Source organism: Lytechinus variegatus, chromosome 18 (genome assembly GCF_018143015.1).
Source record: "Lytechinus variegatus isolate NC3 chromosome 18, Lvar_3.0, whole genome shotgun sequence".
NCBI classification, from domain to species: domain Eukaryota; kingdom Metazoa; phylum Echinodermata; class Echinoidea; order Temnopleuroida; family Toxopneustidae; genus Lytechinus; species Lytechinus variegatus.
In genome coordinates, this window is record NC_054757.1 from 8,622,725 (window position 1) to 8,649,828 (window position 27,104).

Below are 27,104 nucleotides of genomic sequence, written 5' to 3' on the forward strand. Positions count from 1 at the left end.
AAATGATCCACAATGTGCTGCACTCAACCCAGGTGAGGTAAATGGGTACCGGTAGGAAGTAATTCCTTAAGAAGCTGTGTGCGCTCTGAACGCCTAGCTTAGCCGGTTAATATAGGAGCGCCTTGAGCACCTAATATAAATACCCTATATTATATACTGTGCAAGCTGCTTGAGACTTTCAGCTGAAAGTAGGTCTCATAGAAATCCTTCAACTTTTTTTTAACCTTACGACTTCAAATTTTGACAGTATGGAGAAGAGGAGCTACTCTTTCAGACCAGCTTATTTTTCTTCAATTTTTTTAAATATACTTTTGGAGACCAAATTTAAATACAGAGAACCCTACCTGCATTGGTTGTGAGGGGCGGATGGTCACATTTGTCAATTATTCAATGTGCACAAGGAATTAGCATCCTCATCATATTACCTGCCTATTTTTTGGAGGAAATGTGTTTGTTTTGCTTTGAATATAGCACAGTTTAATCAGATTTCTTCATCAAAAGATTGTATGTTGGGGAATTTCAGATGTATTGGACAAGTTTAATATATACTGAGAATGTTTACACACTGCCTTGTTTATTCCAGGATGGGTCGTTTCATTAAGCTATTCATAATTTATGCATGATATTTCGCATAATTGGTGATCCTTTCTTGTGATAAATCAGTTTCTTAATAACTTTAATCCCATCAGCAAAAGTTAAAATCTGATCTTTTTTAAGTTGATTATGTTGAAATTATTGTTAATAATATTTCAAGATTGATTAGAATCATACAAAAGTTCACTCCCATTAAGTGGGTAATGTTTACGGTATCTTTGTCTAGCACAAGAACGGGCCTCAAGTTGTAGGTCACTTAGAAATAGCATTAGAAATACTAAACAGTCCCCAGGTCATAACATAGTAAAAAGTAATGGTTTACATTGTACATATACACTGTATGTCAGGGAATAAATTTCCTTTACAAATTTGAATAGCATTTTCGGTCAATAAGAGAAAAGCTCTCAACTGTAAAAATATGCTATACAAAAGATTTTATACTGTACATAGCAGTCTTTCAAAATTGTGGAGGAAATTGCAATGCGATTCCAGGAACATTATTCCCTGTACAGTATGTTCATGATTACATGGTTTCAAAGATGTATACATGGATCGGTAGAAAATATTACCCATATCCAGTTTACAGTAGAGTACCAGATAGGCTCAAATCTGAATATCAGTTGAAGCATTGGCATTAATCTACAAAATACTAGTCTTTACCCAAGTGGATACTTCATTCGTTCTGTGAATACAAGGACATGTACACTGAATTTGTTGGAGTAAAACGCAGGGTATTAATACAAGTGTGTACAATCATGTTAATAGTTTGATTGCTTTCATACAATTCTGATATACTTTTTCTAGACTGATTAATGAAGTATGTTTTCAAATATCGCAAAGTTGTTAAGCATGGGCACTTACACAGTTACATGTAACCTCTCATGTAAACTGAGCTACTATTATTGCACCTCCTATGGGTGATGGTGGTGATTGAGATATTGTATGTATAGGCAATACATCATTATCCTCATCTTCATCACCATCATACCTCTATCCTTATCCTCATCATCATCACTATCATCATCTTTTTTTACCATATCACAAAACTTCAATCAGGATCTTTGTTTTGGTACTGCTAGTCATTGTTTATTAAACTTTAGTATGTTTTTTATTTTGTCACAAATAGTGTCTGATTGATTATATTTTGAAAAATCTGATTATTGGGGTTCATGCCATAAACATGAAGGTGTAATCTAATATGGAATTGGTATGCAAGATAATCCCTCCAGTGAACTTTGAAAAGTGAAATACAGATTCTGTTCCCACTTTGATATTTCATGTGATATTTGATGCATACATGTACCCATTAATTTACTACTAAACACATTTCATAGTGAATACATTTTCATGTTGTAATATGAGATTCCAATGAGGTTCATGAACTTCTTATTTCAACTTCTATAGATAATGTTCTGAATGTTGTGATATTTGATAATGTTATTGATAATTGATACATAATATCAATAACATTATCAAATATCACAACATTCGGAACATTATCTATAGAAGTTGATAATAATGTTGGATTTTAACAAATCTGGGTTTTATATTAGATATATTTTCACTGATTAAATTTAAGATTCAAATGTGCTTTGAATAAACGTTTTTTTATACCCACATAATCTGCAGTATTAATAATTAGCCACCAAATATGAAGTTTGTAATTTGATCAGAGAGTATTTCTATTTGCCATCATATACAAAACTAAACCTTGTCAGTTTTAATTGTTGAGATGAAATCTATCATCATATTGTCGCACTCACCACAAACCGTCCTCTCTGCTCACTTCAATGCGAAAGTTAGTTTTGCAGAAAACGAATTTAAAGAAAAGCTTTTTTAAAACCAGCAATAAGTGCACCTACAAGGAGAGCAAATTATTTACCGGTGTCCTTGTTCGATAGTTCAGGTTCCAAAGTTTCATCCCGTATCTTTATATTTTCTTGAAGTGAATTATTTACGCCACAATGGGCATCGTAACAGAGAGGACGGTTCGTGGAATAGATACAGTGCGCTAACTTTCGCATCGAAGTGCGCAGAGAGGACGGTTCGTGCGACGATATGAATTTCCACCAAAGAAGTCTCAGAAGTGATAGATCTATGTTCCTCCATTTCATTGTACATGCCTTCCATTTTTATCTTTTCAATATGAATCAGTATATTTCTGTCATATCAACATGAAATCCGGGGGGGGGGGGGGGGGCCACTCGTGAGTGCACTCATATAATGCATAGTGGGTATGTGCCGCGGAGGGGACCCCCAATTTTACACCCAAATTTCCGTTCCAAGGCATAGCATTTTTTCTCTTACTGAGAAAAAGAACAAAGAAAGCCGCTCCAAGGCATAGCATTTTCTTCTTATTGAGAAAAATAGAAGAAATCAGCTCCAAAGCTTCGCATATTTTTCGTTACGCCGTTCCGATCGCATTGATCTGCTACAATGAGCCGCAAGTTTGGTGAAAAGCGGCCGCAGAGCTCACCTGGCGGAGGCCGCGCTAGCTGCATGACCGTTCCATAGGGATGCATATACTCGCTCACACAAGGACCCCCGTTTTCACAAACATTTGAGTACCGAAGCCTGTTCCGAGGACCCTCCTTTTTTACAATAAGACCGCTCCGAGGACCCCGTTTTTTGTCTCGCCTGCGGCACAACCCCACCATTTTTTGGGTTGAGTTCATCCAAGGATGTAGTCAAATCAAAACAATGTTTTATCACATTATCTATTTATTCATACAAATATATCATGAATGATTATGTACAAGCAAGAATATGATAAAATCTATATTACAATGGAACATACATCTTGGGAGAATAATCATTAATGAATGTTTCATAGAGTACTTAAATTTGGCAGGATTCATGCTGGAATATATACACATTACTCTTTTAAATTTTACACAATATAAACTTTTTGAACATCTAACTAAAATGCAATGCACTTGTATATTGTATTGTTTGGCAAGTGAAATGGTGTCTGCACTTTGCCAATACCCCATAAATATTCATTCTAATATGAGTAAGATACATGCACACACACAAAAATCTGTATTCTACAAATGTTTCTCAACTTAGCTTCACCTAAATAATTTCATGTGGCAGGCAATGTGAACAAATACATGTACTTGAATGATGGGTTTGAAACAATCACTAAGCATCATCGAATAATATAAAAATATCACCAATACCAAAATATATTGCCCGTTACCTGAAGTCTGGTTCGGTAGACTATGCTTGAATTATGGGGCTCCTTATGATCTGATCATCAAAGCCATGAAGAAATCTTGCTACCAGTAAGCAATGATAAATGTTAACAATGAGATCAGAAATATGACCTTCTTTTACCGGTACTTTATATCAGGAAGGAATACATATTTGATACTGAGTTTTCAGTGTGTTCCTGAACCGAGGTACATGTACATATTTTCCATACATTTTCTTAATACCATTCTTACCACTTATTGCTCATTGACCAAACAGGATGTGGTTATGCTTGTGCTACATAATGTTTTAAAACTTTTACCAGTAGGTCCCATTTACACTGCAAGAAAAATAAATCTGAAAATCATATCTTCCTAAATGTTTAGCTTTTGTATTAATACACACAGTCTAGCAAACCTTACGACAATTTTCCTCAACTCAGAGAAAAAGATGGGAGTACATGTAGAAAAATCATACATGTAAGCTCAGAAATGTAACCATGCAGATTCTGCCATCCAAAGTCGGAATGTTTTCGAGGTTTGTGAGATATCCTTAATTCATATACTTGGTTAAAATTTATTTTCTCCCAACAGCTATTATGTATTAACATCTACACACACAATAATGGAGTCCAGAGGCATGCAGTTTTGTAATTAGGGGCTTCCTTGATCACTAACAAGGGATTCTACATTTTCTGTCCAGGGCACTCTTGTGTGGTAGAAATACTCCATAAATTGCAGGAAAGCCCGTTATATAATGCAGACACTCGCACATAATGAGGTTTCAATTTGTTAGAAATGCTGTTTTCAATTTTTTTACTACTTGTGCAATGGTTAAGTTGTTTTTTTTATAAAGATTTAGAAAATAGTGCAAAAGCAACTTAAAATTTATAATGTCGAAGGTTTTTAGTAGTATATTTTTATAAATAATTGTCAAAGATTGAGCTAAGGCCAACTTTAACTCTTATATGAATACTGCATTTACAAAGTATCATGAATACAATTTTAAAACCTTGTATCTCAACATTTTCCAATTTTGATTAAAGCTCAGAAAGTGATGTTCATTAACCCTATCTAGGCCGGGGGGGGGGGGCCTCGGAGGCCCCCCCCCCCTCAACAAATCGCGCAATATTTTCGCCGCAAGAAATTTTTTGACCACACCACTTGCTGACTTTTTACTTTCAAGTCTTGCGCAACTTTTGAGACCAACTTTGCGTCCTCCGGGTACGTGGTTCCGAAATTACGCAACATTATGTAAGTGCATGTCAGACCGAAAATTGCTCAAAAACGTGATTTCGTGTACAAAGTCAATGCAAATAGTGTTTTCAACCAAAATTCATAAATGTATGATTATTTTTAGTTTTGCTGCTCTAAATGTATTTATTTTATGCTTTTTATGATCACAGAAGAGTCCCCAACAAATTTCATTGAAAAAACAATGAAAAACAAAAGGTCAAAAAACAAAGAAATACATAAGAAATTGCAAAAAACAATAAAATACATAAGAAAATGAATTGATATCGCAATTTTTTTCATGTACACTTGCTAAGAACACCACAAAGAGTTTCTATACCAAAAATTAGTACATTTGGAGCTTTATTTAGGGAGTTAGAGGATAAAGTATGATTTCGCATACTAATTACACATAAATTAGCATAATCACTTAATAGCGACTCCCACGAAAAAAATTACTATACAATCTTGGAGATTATGTCCCAGGCAACCAGCATGCCAATTTTCGGCGTGATCGCGCGGTCGACGGCCGAGATCTTGGGGGGGGCCTGGGAGGCCCCCCCCCGGCCATATGAACTCCCAAAATACCCCGGCCTAGATAGGGTTAAGCGAGTCTTCATTTGCCTATAAATAATCCTTTCTAGGAATTGGGAGTATGTTTGTAAATTTCTTTAATTTTCTCTCTGACATTAATATTTATGTTTTACATTATTTATGAATAGACATTTTATATTCAAAGAGGTTATGAAAGATGAATTTATGTGTAAAAGAGGAATATGCCTGTTATTCATGATTGATTCATATGATTTGTCACATTTGATAATCAGAAAAAAGTAACCTTTTTACACTGTTATTTCAATGTGGGCTATTAAGATAACACTTTGTATTCAAAGAATAATCAAAGAATCAAGCATGTTATAAGGAGAATCAGTGTTGGTAGTGATGTAAGGGCAGCCATATTTGTCCAGAATGTATGATAGTGCTTTGGAACAAAAATAATTGGTTGTGTAGCTGACAGCACAGGAAATACTTTTTAAAAATTCACTCGTCAAACAAAGTCATAAAAACTGCCAAAACTTTTCTGGGGAGACGTTAATGACAGGTTACTTCATATGTGTACATAGACATTACTTCCAATGAGTAATGTTATCATATCTATGGTAGTTACCTCCAAACAAATCAAGTGATGGAGTTGGCACTTCTTTGCTAAAGTAAAAATATGATTTCAACTTTACAATTTGGATATTAGTTTATCCTTTCTTCTAGATGTCACTATTAAATATATTGGCAGAATCATGGTATGAATCACGGCAGTGTATTCGATATTAAGACTTATTTAATATATTTTATATAATTGATAAATATTTGTTTGATATACACAAGTGTTGGCACAAAGACATTATGTGTCCCTTATGTAGCATGTGTGTGACACGATGCAATATAATAAATGTGAATTTAATGTCACTATAAAGCTGTAATCTGATTATTCAGTTGTTCCTTTTTGTTTTGTAGTTGTCCTTGTAAATTTGAAATGGACAGGTAACATATTTTGATGAACTCCAATTAACCAATAGAGGTACAAAGTAGAGATTAATCTTCTTTTACTCCTCATATCAGCAACAATAATAATTTTTCTACTTCAAAATAATTAAATATGGATATAACATCAGCTAAATTTATGATAATAGCACATTTGCAATGTGGTATTAATATTTTGGTAGTTTTCTCTTTCTTATATTCCATGTGTGATTGCTAAAATTTTGGATAAAGAAAACATGCCACAAAATCTCCTAAAGGAGACTCTGTCCCTCTATGGGTTAATCAGGTATACTGCATGACTACACGATATCCGCAATTGCTGTTGGCAGCAAAATAATGAAGTCATTACACCATCAATATATTCTGAATGTTATAAATAGCTCTTAATTTCCAAATAAGTCTTGTCTCAGAGTCCCTGTTTTCTGCACTACTGAAGACTATATCATCATGAAAAGATATTTCCAATGTCAAAGTTTGGAAGGTCGTCTTCTCCACTCTCCTCTGAATCAGATTCTACCACATGCTCCAGGGGTGAGTAAGAAAAACTGGCCTCTGGTGTCTTCACCAACTCCTGCACAACTGAATCTCTACATTCCTCCAGAGTAGCATCATCTCCAGGAAAGGAAGTTGTCTTGTGTTCTGATGTCCACTTGGAATTTCCGAGGTCCTTGACCGTTGGTCGGGTACCTATATCTACACTGGGCAAGTCATCCTCCTCTGTGGATGTCCTGGGTGATAATGTAAGATTGTCTCCTGGATAGGTACCAGGGACTGCAGAGGACACACCCGCTTCTGATTCGGCATAGTCCATCTTTAATCTGGTGGTGTTGTCAAATTGCGGATCAGGTGGATCTACAGAAGACAGGTCATCATCCACTGGGAATGAACGAGGTGGGCGGAGAGGGTGGTCCACCTCTGGGGCAAGATGCGAAGCTACAGACGTGGCATCAGGTACAGGAGCTGGTTCCTTCGCATCCATCCTGGATCTGGTGTTGCTGAGTTCCACATCTTCTGGAGGGGTGCTCAGATCCACACAGACCAGGTCATCGTCACCTAGGGTTGAGTGGGGTGATCCTGGGGGAAGTGGTATTGTGTTTTTAGAACAGTCCTGTCCAGAGGTGTCTGGCTCGTGATCTTTGCTGGTTCCAGATAAACAGGGAGAAACACTGCTTACAAAATCATCTAGAAAGAAACAAAGATTCAAGAAACAGATAGGTTACTGTCCACTGCTGGTATTTTCTGTTACTTTTAATTGATAGACCCTTTGAATATTGAGCAAGATATCTATTTGTCAGTAGGGTAATAAAACATATCTTCTTAATGTTAGAGGAAATAATTTTCAAGTGATCCCCTTTCTTAAAATCCCAGCTCCCTAACCCTAAATTTCAGCAAACTGTCACTCATAGAATAATAACTAGCATTTAGTACGCTCTCCATAGTTAACTATAACACAGCGTTTACAAACGATTTCAAACAAAGGTACATAATAATTACAATACAAATATATGCAAAAGAAATTAATCGGAAAAGAGGTATGTTTTTAAAAGTTTCTTAAATTGATCTGAAGAGTTTGATGATATAATGAAAGTGGGGATGTTGTTCCATTCTTTAGAAGCAGTAACACTAAATGTGCGATCACCTGTTTTTGTACGAGTTTTGGGTATGGCAAGCAAATATGGGTCTTTAGATGAACGGAGATTAGGGCGAGTTGGTCTATGGGAAGCAAGGCTATCTTAAAAGACAATTCTCTTCTTTACAGGGAGCCAATGAAGAGATTTAAGTAAAGGGCCAGGATCATGACGTCGGTCCACCTTAAAGATAATACGGGCTTCCCAGTTTTGTAAACTTTGTAGGCGCTTCAAATACACTTGGGGGACACATGTTAATAGGCTGTACTACAGTAATCTAATCTGGACAAAATATGACAACGAACAGCACTGTGGCAGGTTTCTTCAGTTATGTACTTTCTTATCTGTGATATGTTTCTTAGATGGAATCTGACAGATTTACATAATTGATTAACTTGTTCTAACATATTCTGTCTATCTACATGTATCTATCGATCTATCTATCTACCTGTCTGTCTGTCCGTCTGTCCATCCATCCATTCATTGATCTATCTATCTACCTATCTATCTATCTATCTAGCTAGCTATCTATTTATCTATCTATCTGATTTTTTTATCTCCATCCTTTCTATTTTATCTATTAATCATTTATTAAATTGACTACATTGAAAAAAAACCAATTTACCATCATCATCATCACTATCCAGTGACATGGCTGGTGAGTGTTCTCTCTCGTTCCTTTCTAGCTTTCTTCTTTTCCCTCTCGTTCTCCGAGGCCTCTTCTCCGGTTCCGGGTCGACATCTTGTTTCAGTTCCCTTAGTCTCTCCTCCCACTTCTTCTGGAATACCTTGGAATCTTGAATTCCTCCTGGGTGCTCTGTAAATACAAGGTCAACGGCAATAAAGATCACATGATATCAGAGCTTGCAAAATGATCACAGACCTGCAAATAAGGAACCAGTAATGCTTCTTAAATCACATTTATTATACAACAGAATATATTTTCCACATTCCTTATTTCATCATATTGACTTTCTAGCATTAGCAGATAACTTTGGTCCACTTTTACTTTTACAATCAGAAATAATTTTATCATGTGTCATCCTTTTTTTTTTTGGGGGGGGTAAAGTTTAGGGGAATGAAATGAAGTTTCTGACTGAATTCATTATCTGTTCCCAAGGTCTCCCAAATTTTGTAATTTTTTGTGAAAATATACAGGTAACAATTGGTTATATCAATTGCCAACTACAGTACCTTGACATTTGTGGATGATTTCTCCCCAGAGGTGGTTATCTGACAGCATCTTCATTCCACCAACGATTAACAGATGATTCTTAGATCGGGTCAGCGCAACGTTAGTACGCCTGTAACAGAAAGCAAATCATGGATATTAAATACAAACATGAAGTGAAGACAGATGCATTATCTGACAGTTTCTAAATTTCACAAATGATAAGAATGGCTTTCCCTTCTAAGTTTTCTAGTCCCTATCTTACAAAGAGTTACGATTGATCCAAGTAACCTCAATGATATGTAAATCCATCAATGTCATAAATTTTTGTACAGGAAATTTGCACAATGTAAGCAAAGAGAAGTCCACTTAATTTTCAAGAAAACGATGAATGTATGAATATACATAATATGTAGAAAATATTTTGAACAAATATGCAATTCACATGTTGACGTTGCTGGCTTTCCAGTTGTCATTGATCGGATCAATTGCAACTCTTTATAAGATGGGACCCAGCTCTGATCTCTCTATCTCCTTTGAGTGGTAATAACAAACTAATAAATATTATCTTCAAGTACTTACTTGTCCGAGTCAATGAATCCTACTCTTTGTGTCCGTACACAAGACAAGATGATGATGGACTTTTCTCCACCTTGAAAAGCATCTACTGTGGATATCTGGATAGCTTTCAGTTCACTGCTTTTCTGAGTGCTGTCAAAAATTAATCAAGCAAAATAAATTGAACTGATCATATTCCTCAACCGATCTTTTTACAGAACAACACAAAATAAGATTAATACAGGACAGGATAGGAGAATTCTCAAAGTGCTTCAACTTTTACCAGAACTAGGGTCCATTGCAGAAAGAGTTGCGTTTAAATGCAAGTAAAAAAAATCAAACGCAAGTAAAAAAAAATCAATCGCAAGTCCAAAATGCGCACTGTTGATTGGTTGAAAATCAAGTTGCGCATGATTTTTAGAGTTGCAATTGATTGCAACTCTTTCTGCAACAGGCCCCAGACTTAAGAGACAAAACTAAAATGCCCTCAATAGATAAATAACATTAACTCCCCCCACCTCATAAACATGAGTAGTTCATTGTTGTTATAAATTTTTCTACCTAACTATTGTTGTTGAATATGAAAACAAAATAGAACACTGAGTTGCATAGTAATGGGCAGTGATTTTCTAGTTACCTGTAAATCGAATCAGAAAATCTATTTGGCTCTTACTTTTCTGTGTAAATTCATTGTAATACCTATGCAAAGTTTTTGCTGTGTACATTTTATATGAGAAAACAGAATTTCTTTTTCAGATCAAGTTTGAACTGGAACAGGTTTGAAAAAAAAAAAAAAAAAATCACTATCCCTATATCCGTATAGAGATTAATTACAAATACCGCACTTGCAATTTTCACAATGTATCTGTAATTTGGTGTGTCTGGAAGCTTAGGCTTATCAAAAGTACACGTGTATGGAAATGGTATAAAATGTTACCCAGAGGGGGGAGTGGAGGGCCTCATGAAATTCACACCTGGGGCGCTCATGAAATTCACACCTGTATGGGTGTTTATTAAAGGTCAAGTCCACCCCAGAAAAATGTTGATTTGAATAAATAGAGACAAATCTAACAAGCATAACGCTGAAACTCAGTGACATGCAAATGAAAGGGTCGATGATGTCCATCACTCACTATTTCTTTTGTTCTTTATTGTTTGAATTATACAATATTTCATTTTTTTTCCAATTTGACATTAAGGACCAACTTAACTGAACCATAAAATGTTATAACAGTGGTAATACCACATGTTCTTAGGGGAATAAAACTTTGTTTCACAGGATAATGAGAAAATTAGAATATTTCATATAATGAAATACAAAAGAAATAGTGAGTTCATCAGTCCTCTCATTTGCATAGTGACCGGGATGTGCACGTAACTGTTTTGTGAAATTAAGCGAAACTTAAAAATGTCATAACTTTCTTGTTTTACATCAGATTTTGATGAAATTTTCAATGTTATGCTTGTTAGATTTTTCTCTTTTTATTCAAATCAACTTGTTGTTGGGGTGGACTTGTCCTTTAAACATTCTACTATAAATGACCCTTTCCATATCAGACCCCCTAATCAATTAATTGACTGTGATATATCTATAAATCCTATTGATACATCTCGCATCTTGAAGGAATCCACTGTAAAGCTATCGGTTAATCCACCTCCCTGGATGTACCCCTAGTCTACCCTAATTAATCCTAATCTTGTACGATTCACACCCATCCTTCAAGGTTATATCAATCCTCTTAGAAAACCATGATCTTGAGTGAACATTTGTAATAGCAACACATATTATCACCTGGGCCCTGTAACACAAAGGTTAGCGATTGATCGTATGCTTGATTTTTACAACTGATTGTACATTGTAGTCAATGGAATCAATCGTAGAAAAATGTTCTATCATCATTGCTAAGCTTTGTGTTACGGGCCCCTGGGAATAATTTCCTAAAGTGGATGTTACTTTTACCGGCAACTGTCATAAGCCAAAGACATCTATCTAATTGGCCGAGAGCAACTTTGTTATATGAAAGGACTGATATTAATCTTTGTGAAACATTACTCCAATTACCAATGAGGGGTTTTCAATTTGAACGAGTTTCTCCCCACTTTACAAATACCATTAGGTTGAATGTGTAATGAAGTGGACATGTGTAACCATGGATGACATAAATTTCTTTCTTCTTCATTTTTTATACATGTTATCATCATCATTAACATTACTATTATTATCTTTATCTTGCTTTTTAAAAATTGCCTTTATATTTACATATTTATTTATTCACATACTTATTTATTGACATATTTATTCATACAGTTAAACATTTATTCATCTATCTATCTATCTGTCTGTCTGTCTGTCTGTCTATCTATCTACCTACCTACCTAGCCATTCAATCACTCATTTATTTATGTATTTATTCATTCACTCATTCATTTATTCATTCATTCATTCATTCATTCATGCATCCATCCATTCATCTGTTCCTTGGCAGAATGTAAATTCCCTTTCTACCTTGATGTCTGGAGGAGCATTCTGATCCTACTGACTTGAGCCTTGTAAAGTGTGATGACCCCTACATCAGATGGGGAAATCCCCATCTCCATCATGCTACTGATGAGGAATACCACAAAGCTTGCCTCGGGGTCATTGAAGTAACTACCATCCCTTGAGCTCATCTCACGACCGTGGGAGATGTTGAAGAAACAGAGAGTTGGGAGGTTGGGCTGAAATAAATGATAGAACGTCATTTTAATAAATAATAATATAGAGTATTTATAAAGCGCCAAATCCACATTGATCATGTGCTCAAGGCGCTGAAATATACTTGGTACATTATCATTATTACCCCAGCTGTAGCTGAGCGGCCATATAGGCACTAAAGCATTCAAGGAATAAATCCTTGAACGGGTACCCATTCACCTCACCTGGGTCTAGTGCGGAACAATGTGGATAAATTTCTTGCCGAAGGAAATTACGCCATGGCTGGGATTCGAACCCACGACCCTCTGTTTCAAAGTCCGAAGACTAATCCACTGGGCCACAACGCTCCACTATATAAAATGAATATGGACATATGATACAAGTACATGTATTTAGCTAGCCCTAATGGACAGAACCTTCTATTATTCCCTTCTTCCTTCCTCCTCTTCTTCACCTCTTTTTCCTTCATTCTCATTCTCATCCTTATTCCTCTTCCTCCTCCTTGCCATCTCCTCCTCATCATCTCCTTCCCGCCTCTTCTTCTTTATCTCTTTATTTTCATTTTTCTTTTTTCCCCAGGAACTTCATTTTTCCCTTCCCTTTCTCCTCTGGTTCATATTTAATGATTTCTTTCTCTTTTCCCCTCAATATTCATTGTTCATTAAAGTTCATCTGTGTTGGTAAAAAAAACGATTTTGTTGAAGACAACACAAAAAACAGAAAATAACAAAGAGTTACCTCAAAATTTTCGGCTGCTAACTGCAAGTTTCATCAGCGATGTGACCTGATTTGACCTTAGAGACGTAATGGTTGATGATCGGGTCGTAGACATTCGGAAGCTTGTATCGAGGTTGCAGTTAGCAGCCAGAAAATTTCGAACTAACTCTTCGTTATTTTTGTTTTTTGTGTTGTGAACCAAACTTCAACAAAATCTTTAATATTCATCGTTATTTGTTCCACTTTATCCTTCTCTCTAATCCATTTCTACCTTCTTTTCCCCCAAGTTTCTTCTATCTTTCACATCACTTTAGACAAAACAATGAAGTTCTCACCAGCAAAGGAGGTCTGTCTTCTTCGATGACCCCATCCAATAGCTGTCCATCGTAGAAGAGTGTGTTTGCAATGCTGCTGATACAGGGATGACAGCGATACTGTGTCCTCAGCATAATAGGATCATAACCCTGTATGGAAAGATCATGAAACTGAAGGGGTGGTCCGGGCTGGAATATTTATAGCCTAATTAATAGAGTAGAATTTCATCAAGATCGGATACTAGTAACATATCACATCCCCACTTGTTCTTTTGTATTTTATTATATGAAATTAGGTTTATTCAAATTTTTTCTCCAAGAACTAGAAAAATTGGATTGACAACTGATTTAGTGCATTAGATATTTATTGCTGCAACATATTTCATTATAAGGGAGACATATTATTCACACTAAGTATGAAATAATGAAAAAAAAATGGTTTTATGTAATAACATAAGAAAACGGAAAGTGGAGATGTGACATCATCAGCCCACCTAAAGAATATTCATGACGACTGTTTTCACAAAATACTGCTAAACTTTAAACTTCAATAACTTTATTATTTGTTATCTGATTTTGATAAAATTTTCGGCATTTTGCGCAGTAAATTCTACTCTATGTATTAAAATATAAATATTTTCAGCCCGGACCATCCCTTTAACCCACTAAAGTCTAAAGTGTGTCATTCTCAATCTCATATCGGGATCGCCAAATTCCAGGAGGAGATAGCAATGTTAACAAGTATGAATTTCACAAAGAGTTCAATAGGATAAAGAGTGCAAATTCTTGGTCATGTGGTATATGCAGAGCTGCCAACCTGAACAAGAACATTTCAGTACTTTTAAAGCTGAAAATCAGTATTTTGGCAAGGAAATCAGTATTTTCAAAGCAATACCATAGGACAACACATAAAACTAAAACTCGAGAAATCAGTATTTTGAATGAAACCATCAGTATTCTTCTCATTTTTCAGTACTAAATACTGAAAATCTGTACTACTTGGCAGCTCTGTATATGATATGAAGCCCACTTATATTGCAATTTACAGAAGCCTACCTAATTAATTTTTGATTCCATAAGCCAAAATGTGGACAAACTGAAAATTGAATGATTTTTTTTTAGCCACAGAAGAGCAGGAACTAGCTAGTAAACTCCCCCACCACTACAGTTAATGTAGTTACATCTAGATTGAAATGTACTGTGATATTTTTTTTAAATGCATTTTAATAGATTGTACATTATTTTCCTCAGTATTGGAAATGTCTTTAGTGTCTAAGCTCTATGCAATTAATTCGTACTGTTGATATTCTTTGTATTGCTGCTGTTTTTGTAAAGGAAAAACTTTGTTCGACAAGCGTAAGCGTCCCGAGGCGCTACCCATTATTTTAACCTTTGTGCATTTCATATATTTTTTTAAACAATTTTTATTAAAAATTTATAACAAATGCAAGCAGTCTTAAAAAATGTAGTGTTGTGGTTGCAGATATCGATTATACTTATTAAAGCACAACACAGGACAGTGTAGACACAATACGTGTGACTTAATACTGTGAGTAAACTTTTCACACTGTATCGTCAACCTGCAAACCGGCATTGTAAAAACGTAGACACAAGCATGGTAACAGACTGCCAGATGTCAAATCCAAAACCATGCAAACCGCGGGAAAACATCACTGATCATGAGAGATGTGCTGGTGAATGAGGCACTGGAAAGGAAAGCCATCATCAAAATCAACTTGGAACCAATTTGACTGATGCTATAAAGCTGAATGCATGGTAGAATCTTGCTGACATGGTAAGATTTGCGTGTGTGTGTGTATTTGAGTTTTGTCAGACGTGTATCAATCAGATATAGTTATTTACATCTGGGACCAACCTTTAACGTCACTATCCGAAAGATGTGACCAGGGATCGAACCTCAAATCTCTGCATCAATTTGTAACTTCCCCACAGCTTGGATTACAGGCGCACGCCACAACGCCCAGTCTTGCAACTGGAATAAGAGATAATTATAATGATATTCCGCATTTATATAGCGATTAACACATCGGAACGATGTCTCTAAGCGCTTTACGGATATATTATTACCCCAGTCATCGGATCCTCGCATGCCCGCATACAATGTATGCACCTTCTCCACTCCCTGGGGAGCATTCCAACAAGAGTTCCAAGACTCAATTGCTAGGCATACTACATAGACTTTCGCATCCTACCGGGTACCCAGTTAGCACCTGGGTGGAGAGTGGCAAATTGTGGATTGACGCCTTGCCAAAGGACACTAGGCTATGGTGGGATTCGAACACACGACCCTCTAATTGCAAGGCGAGAGTCAGAACCACTACACCATTGAGCTTCGATAGTGGATCAGTGGACGGTGTGCAGGAAAAACTCAAGCAAGACGGAAAAGAGAAGCCAACGCAACAGGAGGATGCGGTAGAGAGAAGAATCAACTTGGAGTCACTTTCAGAAATAGTTGTACTATCTTCCACCCTAACACCACATATGGGGAATAGGCACTTTGTATTCAATGGCCATGTGTGGGGGTGACACTAAGGCGTTATGTTTCTAGGCTAGCATAGTTTGTAAAAGTTAAATATTTTATTATCGTCATTTTGAAAACAAATCATAAATATTCAAATTACCATGAGAGACAGTCGATCAAAGAGAGTCTGTTCCAATCCTGATTTGTGAGCCGACTCTGATCCTTGGATGGTAGGGTCGAGCTGATGTGGGTCTCCAACAAGAACTAGCTTCTCACATCCAAACCGAGCCATAGGAAGCAGGGAGGATGGTTCAGTCATCTGGCTACATTCATCAAGTAATACAACCTGATAAGAGAGAGAGGGGGGAAGAGAAAGAGAAGAAAGATATATGCAGAGGGGGGGGGGGTGGTGGTAGGAAGAGAGATGGGGATAGAAGGAGAAAGAGAACAAGAAAGATAGATATATACAAAGAGAAAGAGGGGGGATGAGGGTGAAATACAGAGATTTGGAAATACAAATAAAAATAGATTGCTAATTGTAAGGTAGAGATTGCGTAATGTGGTTCTCCAATCTAGCTTCTAATGTTCAAACAAATCCACAGAGAAGGCTACAAATGTGATGATGTAATCATCACATGTTATAACATATCACTAAAAATTCTTGAACCAGTCACACATCAAAGGGTCGCAACGGAATGGGACAGGGGAAAAATGGAACAAATAAAAATCAAGGGACAACACACTCATTGACAATGTGTTATGATGCTCCAGCCTGAAGTGATCAGCAAAATACACAAGTTCTATCATCACGAATAATCACTACACTTTCTCATGTGATTAACTTTAGACCAATCTGAATGAAAAATTCTCAGCATGTGGACTATATCATAACTTACATACAAAATACAAGTACCATCAACTTACAGGAAATTTTAAATTCTTGATGCATGGGAAGCTGCAAGCTGCACACGTGACCCCGATGACCTTGACCTTTGATAGCATCTCCTTGTTCTTTCCGAGCCTCTGTCTCTCGATGCTTCTCCTCACCAACTGCTTCTCACTCTGGGTGAGGTCTCCCTTCAACATCTCCTGCAGTTCTTTCATCTCTTGGTTCTCCTTGTCCGAAGCATGGACACTATGAAAAGAAAAGATGACATCAACATTCAAGATGCTTCATAGCGTTTGTACTTAAAAAAACATTCAGCATTCGAATGTCTCACCAAAAAGAGTTAGGTTTGCTGGAGTTTGAAGTTCTCCAGTGCCCATTTTTTAGGGAAGTTGTGATGCTCCTCCTCATTGAATGCCTTTCACTTTGGGTGAGCTCTCCCTAAAAATATCTTAGAGTTCTTTCATCTCTTGGTTTTCCTTGTCCGAAGCATGGACACTATGAATAGATTATAAATGATGATGGAGAAGATTCCAAGTATATGTACATGTATGTTTCACAGGTACATGTAGTCTTTAAAAAAGGTGAAGTGTTGAATGTGCACCCCGGTAGAGAAAAATGCAAGCCTTGATATTTAACAGTTCCCAAAAAAAATCACGATAAAAAAAATATTCTTTCCACTAATATAAAACAACACATTTTTCTTAAATGGGAAGAAAGCAAGACAGAAAGAGGTATACACATAAATATACACAAGAATACCTGTATGGCAGGACTGGTTTAGCTATTTTTCTAAGGCTGCCAACGCGAATGAAATCTTCAAATCCAAGTTCAAGAAGTCTGAAAGCAAAAGAAATAGAAAGCATTGTATAAGAAAATTGTACACAAATGTACATTAACAATTAAACTAATCAAAGATTGTAAATCTTCTTAATCCTACAATAACACCCAAACATATACAGGGTTAGGTTAATACCACTGTGCCATAAAAGAACATTGAAGAACATATATTGTACCTATATTCAATAGCCACAGCATAAGATTACGACTACAAGCATATTGCATAGGAGCAGGGGGCCGTTTCATAAAGTTGTTCGTAAGTTAAGAGCGACTTTAAGAACGACTGGTGAACCTTTCCTATGAGTTGAACCATCCCAATGAACATTTTGTTGTATACCATTCACCACAAGAAAGGATCACCAGTCGCTCTTAACTTACAAACAGCTTTATAAAACACCCAACAGGTCTTCTACTTCAAAGTGAAGGAGCAAACTACACCCGAAGAATTTTAATGTATTCACAAAATGAACTTGTTGCATTAATGGCAGATTTACATTTAACTTTCAACTCGGTTAAAAGTGGGTCCATCTAAATTTACTCAAATCCCTGATTGTAAACTCTTTGAAGCATTTCAAGCAAAACTTTGTGGTTTCAGGGTTTTTAGTTGATATGAAGCGATACACAATCCTGAATTGGATTATCATTTTACTTGTGTACTCACATTATTACATGTCCTATATAAAAGAATATAACAACATTAGTGTAATTCTGGGGCCCGTCTTACAAAGAGTTGCAATTGATCTGATCAATCACAACTACGGACGGCCAGCAATGTCAACATCCATTATGCATGTTTGTTAAAAAGATTCTAGATATGAATGTATATCCATAAAATCATTGATTTCTTGACAATTTGGTGTGTTCTTCTTTGTTTACGAAGGATATTTTGCAAATTTCCTGTAGAAAAAATTATGACACTGATGGATTTCCATAGTTACGATTGATTGGATCAATCGTAACTCTTTGTAAGACAGGGCCCTGGACTCACCCTAGGAGTATCCTATCTACAGCTACATTTGTCGTAGATGCTATGAGGACCTTCCATCCACCATCCTGACCTGTAGGTTCATTCTCTTCATGCAGGTTGAATAGCTTGATCAAGAAAAGGACCATGACAGCCAAGAGGTAGCTCTTACCAGCACCAAACACACCTAAAGGAGGTGAGGACAAAACTAGTGGTGTTTTATTATACACATTTGCGACCAACCACCCCAAAACTAACGATCGGTAGTTTTTTTCATTTACTGCGGAGAAACTCTCTACAACGCATCGATTCCTTTGAAAATGCAATTAAACTGACAATGGAGAGCTGAAAGGATGTTTTCGATAGTTCGTGGACTGGGACAGCAGATCATCTGAAGATTTGCACGGGACGAACAATTGCAAATATGTCCTTGTCCAGAGTCAAGAGATTCCGATGCTGTCCCGGTCCATCAACTTTCGACAAAAGCCTCTCAGCTCTCCATTGTGATTTGACTTGCATTTTAAAAGAAATTGGTGCTCTGTAGAGAATTTGCTGTAGTAAATACAAAAAATCTACAATAAGTCACCAGGGAAGGTTATCTTTCAATAGCCAAGATAGTAATTCGGTCTTCCAAAAGCAAAAAACCTAGAAAATTGGCTTATCTGAAAAAGTGATTGCTCTTCATACTGTCAAAATTTGAAGTTGTAAAGTTGAATAAAAGAGAAGATACAAGAAGTTTTTTTAACACCATTTTTTGCAGACTTCTTGGAAGTTTCGCTGAGATTGTACACCTCATGCTTGAGTTAACTCTGAACTTCATACTTAAATTTTTTCTTCTTTTTTTTCCACTGCTCCACATCTATTACATGTGAATAATTGGCGTACATCCACTTTGTCCACTTTCCATCTGGTCTCATCCCATATGGTCTAATCCTAGTCCATCTCCAACCAATGGGTCTATCAAATTGCCATTAAGCCCATTTTACCATTATTTATAATATTCACTTGGTCTGATACCATTCCAGTCTATATGATAACATGAATTATTTATTTGACAAAGTGCGAATAGGTCCATGAACTGAAGTGGAAATTAGACCATTGAACATTAGACTAAATGACTATGTGATGGTTGGACCAAAAGCAATTGGGACAGATTGAAAATAGAACAAGTGGGTTTAGCCATGATGGTGATAAACATTATGAGAATTAGACCATCTGATAGTAGACCAAGTGGATACATCTTATCTTGCTTGAAATAGGAGTAATCATTACCATGTATGAGTGTAACCGGTGGATTGTCCTCTTCTAACATGCTTGATACTTGCTGCAAGGCCAACGATTGGTCAGGATTCAAATGATATGATCTGATGGTATCTTCAACAAGCTCAGTCTGAAAAGAAATAGATGTTGTGATAATAATAAAAACTCTAAAAATAATAATAATGAGAATGATCACGATAATGATCATGATAAAAAGAAAAAATAAAATCTTATATTTTTAAAGCACTATTGCCTCTTTCTGGTAACAATGCATGAAGGTACTTAAGAAGACAAAGAGAGTAGCGAAATGGAGAGAGAACTGCTAATCAAACACACGTTGAAACCAACGTCTGTTCAAATATTTGAGAAGCGGGTTCGATCAAGCATGAGCGGAAGCTTGTTCTCCCATGATTCCTTAGAATGTGGAACATGAAGAAGGCCAGAATTTTGAGAATCTCAAGGTTCATCAATACAGACTGTAATCCCAGCCCAGACTAATTCTTATAAAATATTCAAGGTTGAGAAGGTGGCCAACCAATATTAATTTACTTTACCCATCTAGAACGAGAATCAACAAAAAAACATAGTCTTGTGCTTTTCTAGGTAATGTACTGTCTACTTGACTATACTACTTCATCTAAACAGTGATAATATTATCTGTAATATAAAACTCACGATGAGTGATGATGGGAGGTTGAGATGACGAGACCTTGCAGGCTTGACGAAAGCAGGACCATGGAACGAGGGATTTTTCTCTGGCTCACTGTGAATATAGCAGAAAGTCAATTAGAGCTTTGAATAATACAGAGAAAATAACGTTTGAAATTCGGGGTTCACTTGAGCATGAGATATGCAAAACCTTGCAATCTTGGTGAAACTTCCAAACAGTCAGAAAAAAAAGCGTCAAAGAACACTTTGTTTTATGCAACTTTAATAACAATAGTAGGCATTTATATAGTGCCATTTATCTAGAAATACTCTATTCTGAGGCGCGTTTTTCGTCTTATTATTACCACGGATTTAGCTCGAGCTGCCTTTCAGTGCTCATGCATTCAAAGAATTAATCCTGCGGGGTACCCATTCACCTCACCTGGGTTGAGTGCAGCACAATGTGGATAAATTTATTGATGAAGGAAACTACGCCATGGCGGGATTTGACTCCGCGACCCTCTGTTTCAAACTAAGAAAAATATAAATCAAGTGGGCCACAATGCTCCACAACTTTACAACTTTAAACTTTGACAGTATGAAGAGGAAGAATTAGTTTCAAATAACTTTATTCTTTAAATTTAACATTTTGAAGACCAATTTACTATAGTGACTGGTCATAAAATTGGAGAGTTAGTATATTTACCAGCTGATAAGATGAGGAAGGATGGGGAACGTCCTTGGGTTGACATATTCTTGGAGATTTTCAAGACAAGTCAGCTCTGAGCTAGCATTGCAAGCCAGGATTCCATACACTGCACCTGTACACAAATACAGATAGATCTGATTCAACAACCACTTGTATAGAATGACAATCTGTACGTTTTGTTTCCCTTTAAAAGTTTCCTTTGGAACATATTGTTTTTTAATTCTTACTTATTTCTTTGTCTTTTTCAAACTTTTTTATTGTTTTTTTCCGATGAAATTTGTTGGGGACCCTATTGCTATCATAAATAGCATAAAATTAATCCATTTAAACCATTAAAATGAAAAATAATCATACATTCATGATATTTTGTTGAAAAACACAATTTGTATTGACTTTGTTCACGGAATCACGTTTTTGAGCAATTTTGTTTCTCTCATGCACTTACAAAATGTTGTGTAATTTCGGAACCGCATACCCGGGCGTCGCAAATTTGGCCTCAAAAGAAGTGCAAGACTTGATAGTAAAAAATCAGCGAGTGGCGCAGTCAAAAATTTTCGGGACGGTGAAGTGACGAAATCTGTCGAGGGGGATGGGTCGTCAAATTGACTTGCCCCCCCCCCCCCAGTTTAATAAGGGTAAAATACATTGTGATCAATAAAACCCTGGCGATATCCCAACTTCACTACATTTGCAAGCATTAGGCCACTCGGTGAGATACGCCATAAAAATAGACTCTGAAAACAATACAAGTATACTTTTACAACAAAGGGACTTTGCTGGCTCAAGAGTCATAAGGTCAAATTATACAGAGGGAGCTTACCGTCTCTGGACCAATTAGAAGGAGAATAGCCAGTCAGAGGTTCAATCTCAATCTCATTGGTCGATGATGGCCCGTGAAACATGCTCTTGGCCACAAAGGAACAGGCAGGGTCAAAGGTCAAATCTTGACTTACGATCCACAGGTCATCTGAAATTATAACAAAAATCAGAATGACAGTCATAGTTTGTTTTGTTAACATTTTTATCGAAAATTGTAATGAGAAGTTAAAATTAACATGTGAGAATATAACTTGGACTATGCAGTCTTGCAGGAACCCTGGTATCCGTCCTTTGTGATCGGATTTCTGACAATACTTAGCCATAATGTAAATATCGATTCCATTTTAAACAAAGATCATGATACATAATAATACACTCATAAGGGTGGCATTCTCTTAAGTCAACATAGGTTTAACTCTACACCAAACAAAAATATCAGTCCATACTTCTCTGGAATGTCAGAGTTGTTTTATCTTTGTCAATATTCTTGACAAAGATAGTATACTAAAATATTTAATAGAAATCTATTTTATAGTCATGTCATATTTTTCTTCCTATTTCATTACAAAATTTATAACAGACAACTAAATCTCTGATATAGCTACATACCTTTGGCATAGGTAGAAGAGTGTTCCTTCCTGTCTAATTTGATGTATAACTTCTTGGTGGTATTGTTCAGCTGTTGTGCTCTGTATTTCTTAATCCAAGACTGACCAAAAGAGAGAGAGAATAAAAATTGTTGTACCATCTAGTTTTGATTTAATTCTTCTATCAAGGATCTTTGTACTACTGCTACGATTAATAATAAGAAACATTTATACAGCGCTTAAAGCGCTACATACTATTACCCCAGCCTTGGCACGGCTGCCCCGATCAGGTGCATTGAGCATTCAATGAATTCCTTCCTACCGGGTACCCATTTACTACACCTGGGCCCCGTCTTACAGTTACAATTGATCAAATCAATCGTAACTCTATGGAAATCCATCAGTGCCACAATTTTTTTACAGGAATTATGCAAAATGTCTTTTATAAACAAAGGAGAACACACCAAATTGTCAAGAAATCAATGAATTCATGGATATATATTCATATCTAGAAAATCTCTTGAACAAACATGCATTTTATATGTTGACTTTGCTGGCATTTCATAGTTGCGACTGATCATATCAACCGCAACTTGTTGTAAGAGAGGGACCTGGTTGGAGAGTGGCAAATGTAGATAAACGCCATGGCAAGGGGCGTGAATGCTTTGGTGGGATTTGAACCCCGGACCTTCTGGTCCATAGTCTGGAGACTTATCTACTGAGCCACAACACATCTATATGGTACCACATACCATAACCCTGATGCTCAATGCATAAAAAAATTCCTCCCTACCAGATACCCATTTCTCTACAACCGAGTGGAATGACATGTAGATTAAATAACCTGCCACAAAATGCGGGTGATGTAGAGGGATTTGAACCCGGACCTTGTGATTTCAAGTCTGGAGACTTATCCACTCACCCACAGTATCTCTGCACAGGGTTCTTACCGGTGCGGATCCTAGGGGTCCCTCGTTCAAGCTGCCCCTTCGACTCAACTGACATTCACAGTACAGATGAACCTGGTGGGTCCTTGCAAATTTCTCAATGCTTTCGGCATTGTGAAGAGAAATCTTAGCTCTCGACTGTGAAGGTTGGGTTGGGGCTTGTGAGGCCTGGGCTGAATGCTGGTCTGCCCATACAAAGAACTGTTATAGAAGAAAGAAGAAGATTAACTTCTAAAATATTGATGTAGAAGTATTATCTTGGTAGTTCCAATTTATAGAATTATCATGTAAGGAGAAAATCATCCTTACTGTTATTTTGACAAAGAGAGAGAGGGGGGGGGGGTGGATTCGATATATTAATACTGTAAAAAACAAAATAATTGAGTTATAAATATTTCATAAAATGAGATAATGGAAAACATCAATGCCATCACCTGCTCATTCATTTGTATTTCTGCATATAACTGCTTCACAACATATTACAAAATGTAATTTTCTTCCAATTTTGATGAAAATTTCTCTTAAATGCTAATTAAAAGATGCAAACCTTGAATGTGAAAAAATCCTATTCTATATTTCTTTTACCCTATTTCTAGGGGAAAATCTAATGTATTGTCACTTTCCCCTAGGATAAAATCCTCTTACATGTAATTGGCAGCTGTGCTTATCTGATTCAATTTTATTTATTCAACCAAACCACACCCACCTTGCACTGATTCTCCCGTTGGTTGTTACAGACATAGAACATCCTGCCTTTGTTCGGACCATCCTTCTTGACACACACCATCTTGGCAGGCTGGCCATGCTTACAAGGGGGATTCCCCAAACCACCCCCACCCGGTCCCCTGGTGGGCGTCGCCGGAGTGATGGGTCTTGGTGTAAGGGGTGATGTCAGCCTTCTCCATGGTGGAATGGTAGCGATGGGAGAGCTCATAAAGGAGGATGTTCAGATGTTCTGTTGATGTGATGATAACACAATTACAGAGATTACAGTCACTCGGGAACACTGCAAGAAATCTATTCAATTCAATTCAATTTGCATTTATTTCATTCTTGATAAAAACAATTATAAAGCAAGGTATGAGAAACAATATATTTACAAGCAAGAGTACAAATGTAAATGAAATGGGGAACTGCATAAATAATGCCAAGTGGCCTTGTGTAAGCACAGTTCCCAAAACATTAATGACATTACATGGTATAGAGAAACAATAAAGAATTAAACATGATATATAAACAAGAAAAAAAAATCAAATCAAATTTGAAATTGATAGATCAATTTTAACTAAAGCAAAATAATGCACTAAAGACTAAAATTGACTTGAAATGAAGAGATATTGCATCAGTCTAAAATGACAATAATAATATGATAATAATGAACATTACTTGTAGAGCGCATTTCACTCAATTATGCGAGTCCCTACGCAGGTTAGAAAAAAAATAGAAAATATGCCTGGTACATGGTTATAGTTATAAAGAATAGAAAATATGCCTGGTACATAGTTATAAAGAATGAAATGAACAATTACAAAGCTTGGTATTAAGTTTAACTGTAGAAAGAAGCTTTAAACCTACCCTTTACAGCCTCTGTCAGAACCTGTTTGTAACTTGATGCACTGGGAAAGGAGACTGGTATCGTGATCTTTCTCTGAGGTACAGACCCACTATGAACTGTATCAGCTGCTGGAAAGTTGAGTTCACCATGCATACCAATCTGTTATGCATGTGTACAGGTAGGGTGGTGATACAATTATATTTGCATGGAGAATGAGAGATATTACATATGTCATTGATCAATGCCCCATATTTAATCCTGATTTCCTGCCAAAATATGCTATTACCAAGGCAACCATTCTGGCACATAAACACGAGTATTTATTGTACAGAGCATTTCAAAGTTATAGAATATATATATTTCTAAATAATTCAGGAAGTATTTTGATATGCAAGAAATGAAATCAATTGAGGTCTGTTTGACTGAACAGTGACTCCCACACCAAACCAAATAAAGTTATGCGGGGGTGTAAGAATCCCTACGAATTGAAATGCACATAATAGACCCAAATGTCTCCTGCATTCCTTTAAGAAATCATTATTCATGTAATATGTATAATACATATTGTTCATACTTATTTTCACTTCTTATTTTACTGCTATTAAAGGTCAAGTCCACCTCAGAAAAATGTTGATTTGAATCAATAGAGAAAAAAATCAGACAAGCACAATGCTGAAAATTTCATTATGATCAGATGTAAAATAAGAAAGTTATGACATTTTAAAGTTTCGCTTATTTTTAACAAAATAGTTATATGAACGAGCCAGTTACATCCAAATGAGAGAGTCGATGTCACTCACTCACTATTTCTTTTGTTTTTTATTGTTTGAATTATACAATATTTCAATTTTTACGAATTTGACGATTAGGACCTCCTTGCCCGAAGCACAAAATCGGAGCTGCCAAGTTGTATTTTGCATTTTCAGTATTCTTATCCCCTAAAATCAGTATTTTGACCAAAAAATCTGTATTTTTACCATGAGATAAATATGCATGCATAATGGCAAAGTTTGATCACTTCTTACATTATTTTGCGCCCCACACCGTCGCACACGAGACCGAAAGCTTCAGTCTAGATTTTGGTTGTTCCGCTGAACTGCGTTGGCTGACTCACCAATACATAGACTGAAGAATTTGGAGGCCGGTACGTACAGACAACGGATTAGCAGTAACGTTAGATCTAACATTCGACGGAAACCTGTTTTTTCCGATCGTTTTTTTGCACATAAAACCATAAAATGTCACATTATGAAAAAGAAATTGCATCCATATTTACGGAAAAATGTATGAAATTCTGAAATATCGTACCTTAGACCGCAGTTACGGCTAATTCGTTTCAAATTATGATCGAAACATCGTCATCTTCGATCCTTCTGTCGGTCAACGTAAGTTGCCATCTTGGATGACGTCATCATCCTTACAGACGTATTTACCAGTCGCAAAATATCGCGATTTGAGCCGCTGCTTTGCGCTTGTAAACTACGTGCGTGCGCTCGGAACTTGTCACCCGCATTCAATGATTTGCCACGATATCGAAAATTCTAATTGGAAAGCCTTGATGAAAGCATAACTCATTGAACGTAGAGGGCAGTAACACACGGAATACCTTTTCTTCTCTTATTTGTTTTTTCCCGTATTTTATCATGAAAAAGCGTACTGCCGTATTTTAAATTGATTTCCGTATGAAATACGGAAAAATCGTACTACTTGGCAGCTCTGCAAAATGTTACAATAATAATGGAATTCCACGTGTTCAGGGAGAAA

The 27,104-nt window shown here is 36.4% G+C and overlaps 1 protein-coding gene across 1 annotated transcript in view; it reads right to left on the bottom strand.

The window, feature by feature from the left end:
* Window positions 1-6,607: 6,607 nt before the first annotated feature.
* The window catches only part of LOC121431584 (protein ZGRF1-like), a 43,098-nt gene continuing 22,601 nt past the window's right edge, over window positions 6,608-27,104 (bottom strand). Inside the window, 19 exon segments of the mRNA XM_041629131.1 lie at window positions 6,608-7,742; window positions 8,814-9,005; window positions 9,383-9,492; window positions 9,942-10,070; window positions 12,424-12,635; window positions 13,665-13,793; window positions 16,286-16,471; window positions 17,050-17,260; window positions 17,774-17,851; window positions 18,840-19,002; window positions 20,088-20,205; window positions 20,751-20,838; window positions 21,430-21,544; window positions 22,253-22,399; window positions 22,861-22,960; window positions 23,789-23,986; window positions 24,492-24,638; window positions 24,640-24,740; window positions 25,361-25,499. Coding sequence (XP_041485065.1) covers window positions 7,006-7,742; window positions 8,814-9,005; window positions 9,383-9,492; window positions 9,942-10,070; window positions 12,424-12,635; window positions 13,665-13,793; window positions 16,286-16,471; window positions 17,050-17,260; window positions 17,774-17,851; window positions 18,840-19,002; window positions 20,088-20,205; window positions 20,751-20,838; window positions 21,430-21,544; window positions 22,253-22,399; window positions 22,861-22,960; window positions 23,789-23,986; window positions 24,492-24,638; window positions 24,640-24,740; window positions 25,361-25,499 — 3,300 coding nt within the window. The 3' untranslated portion in view covers window positions 6,608-7,005.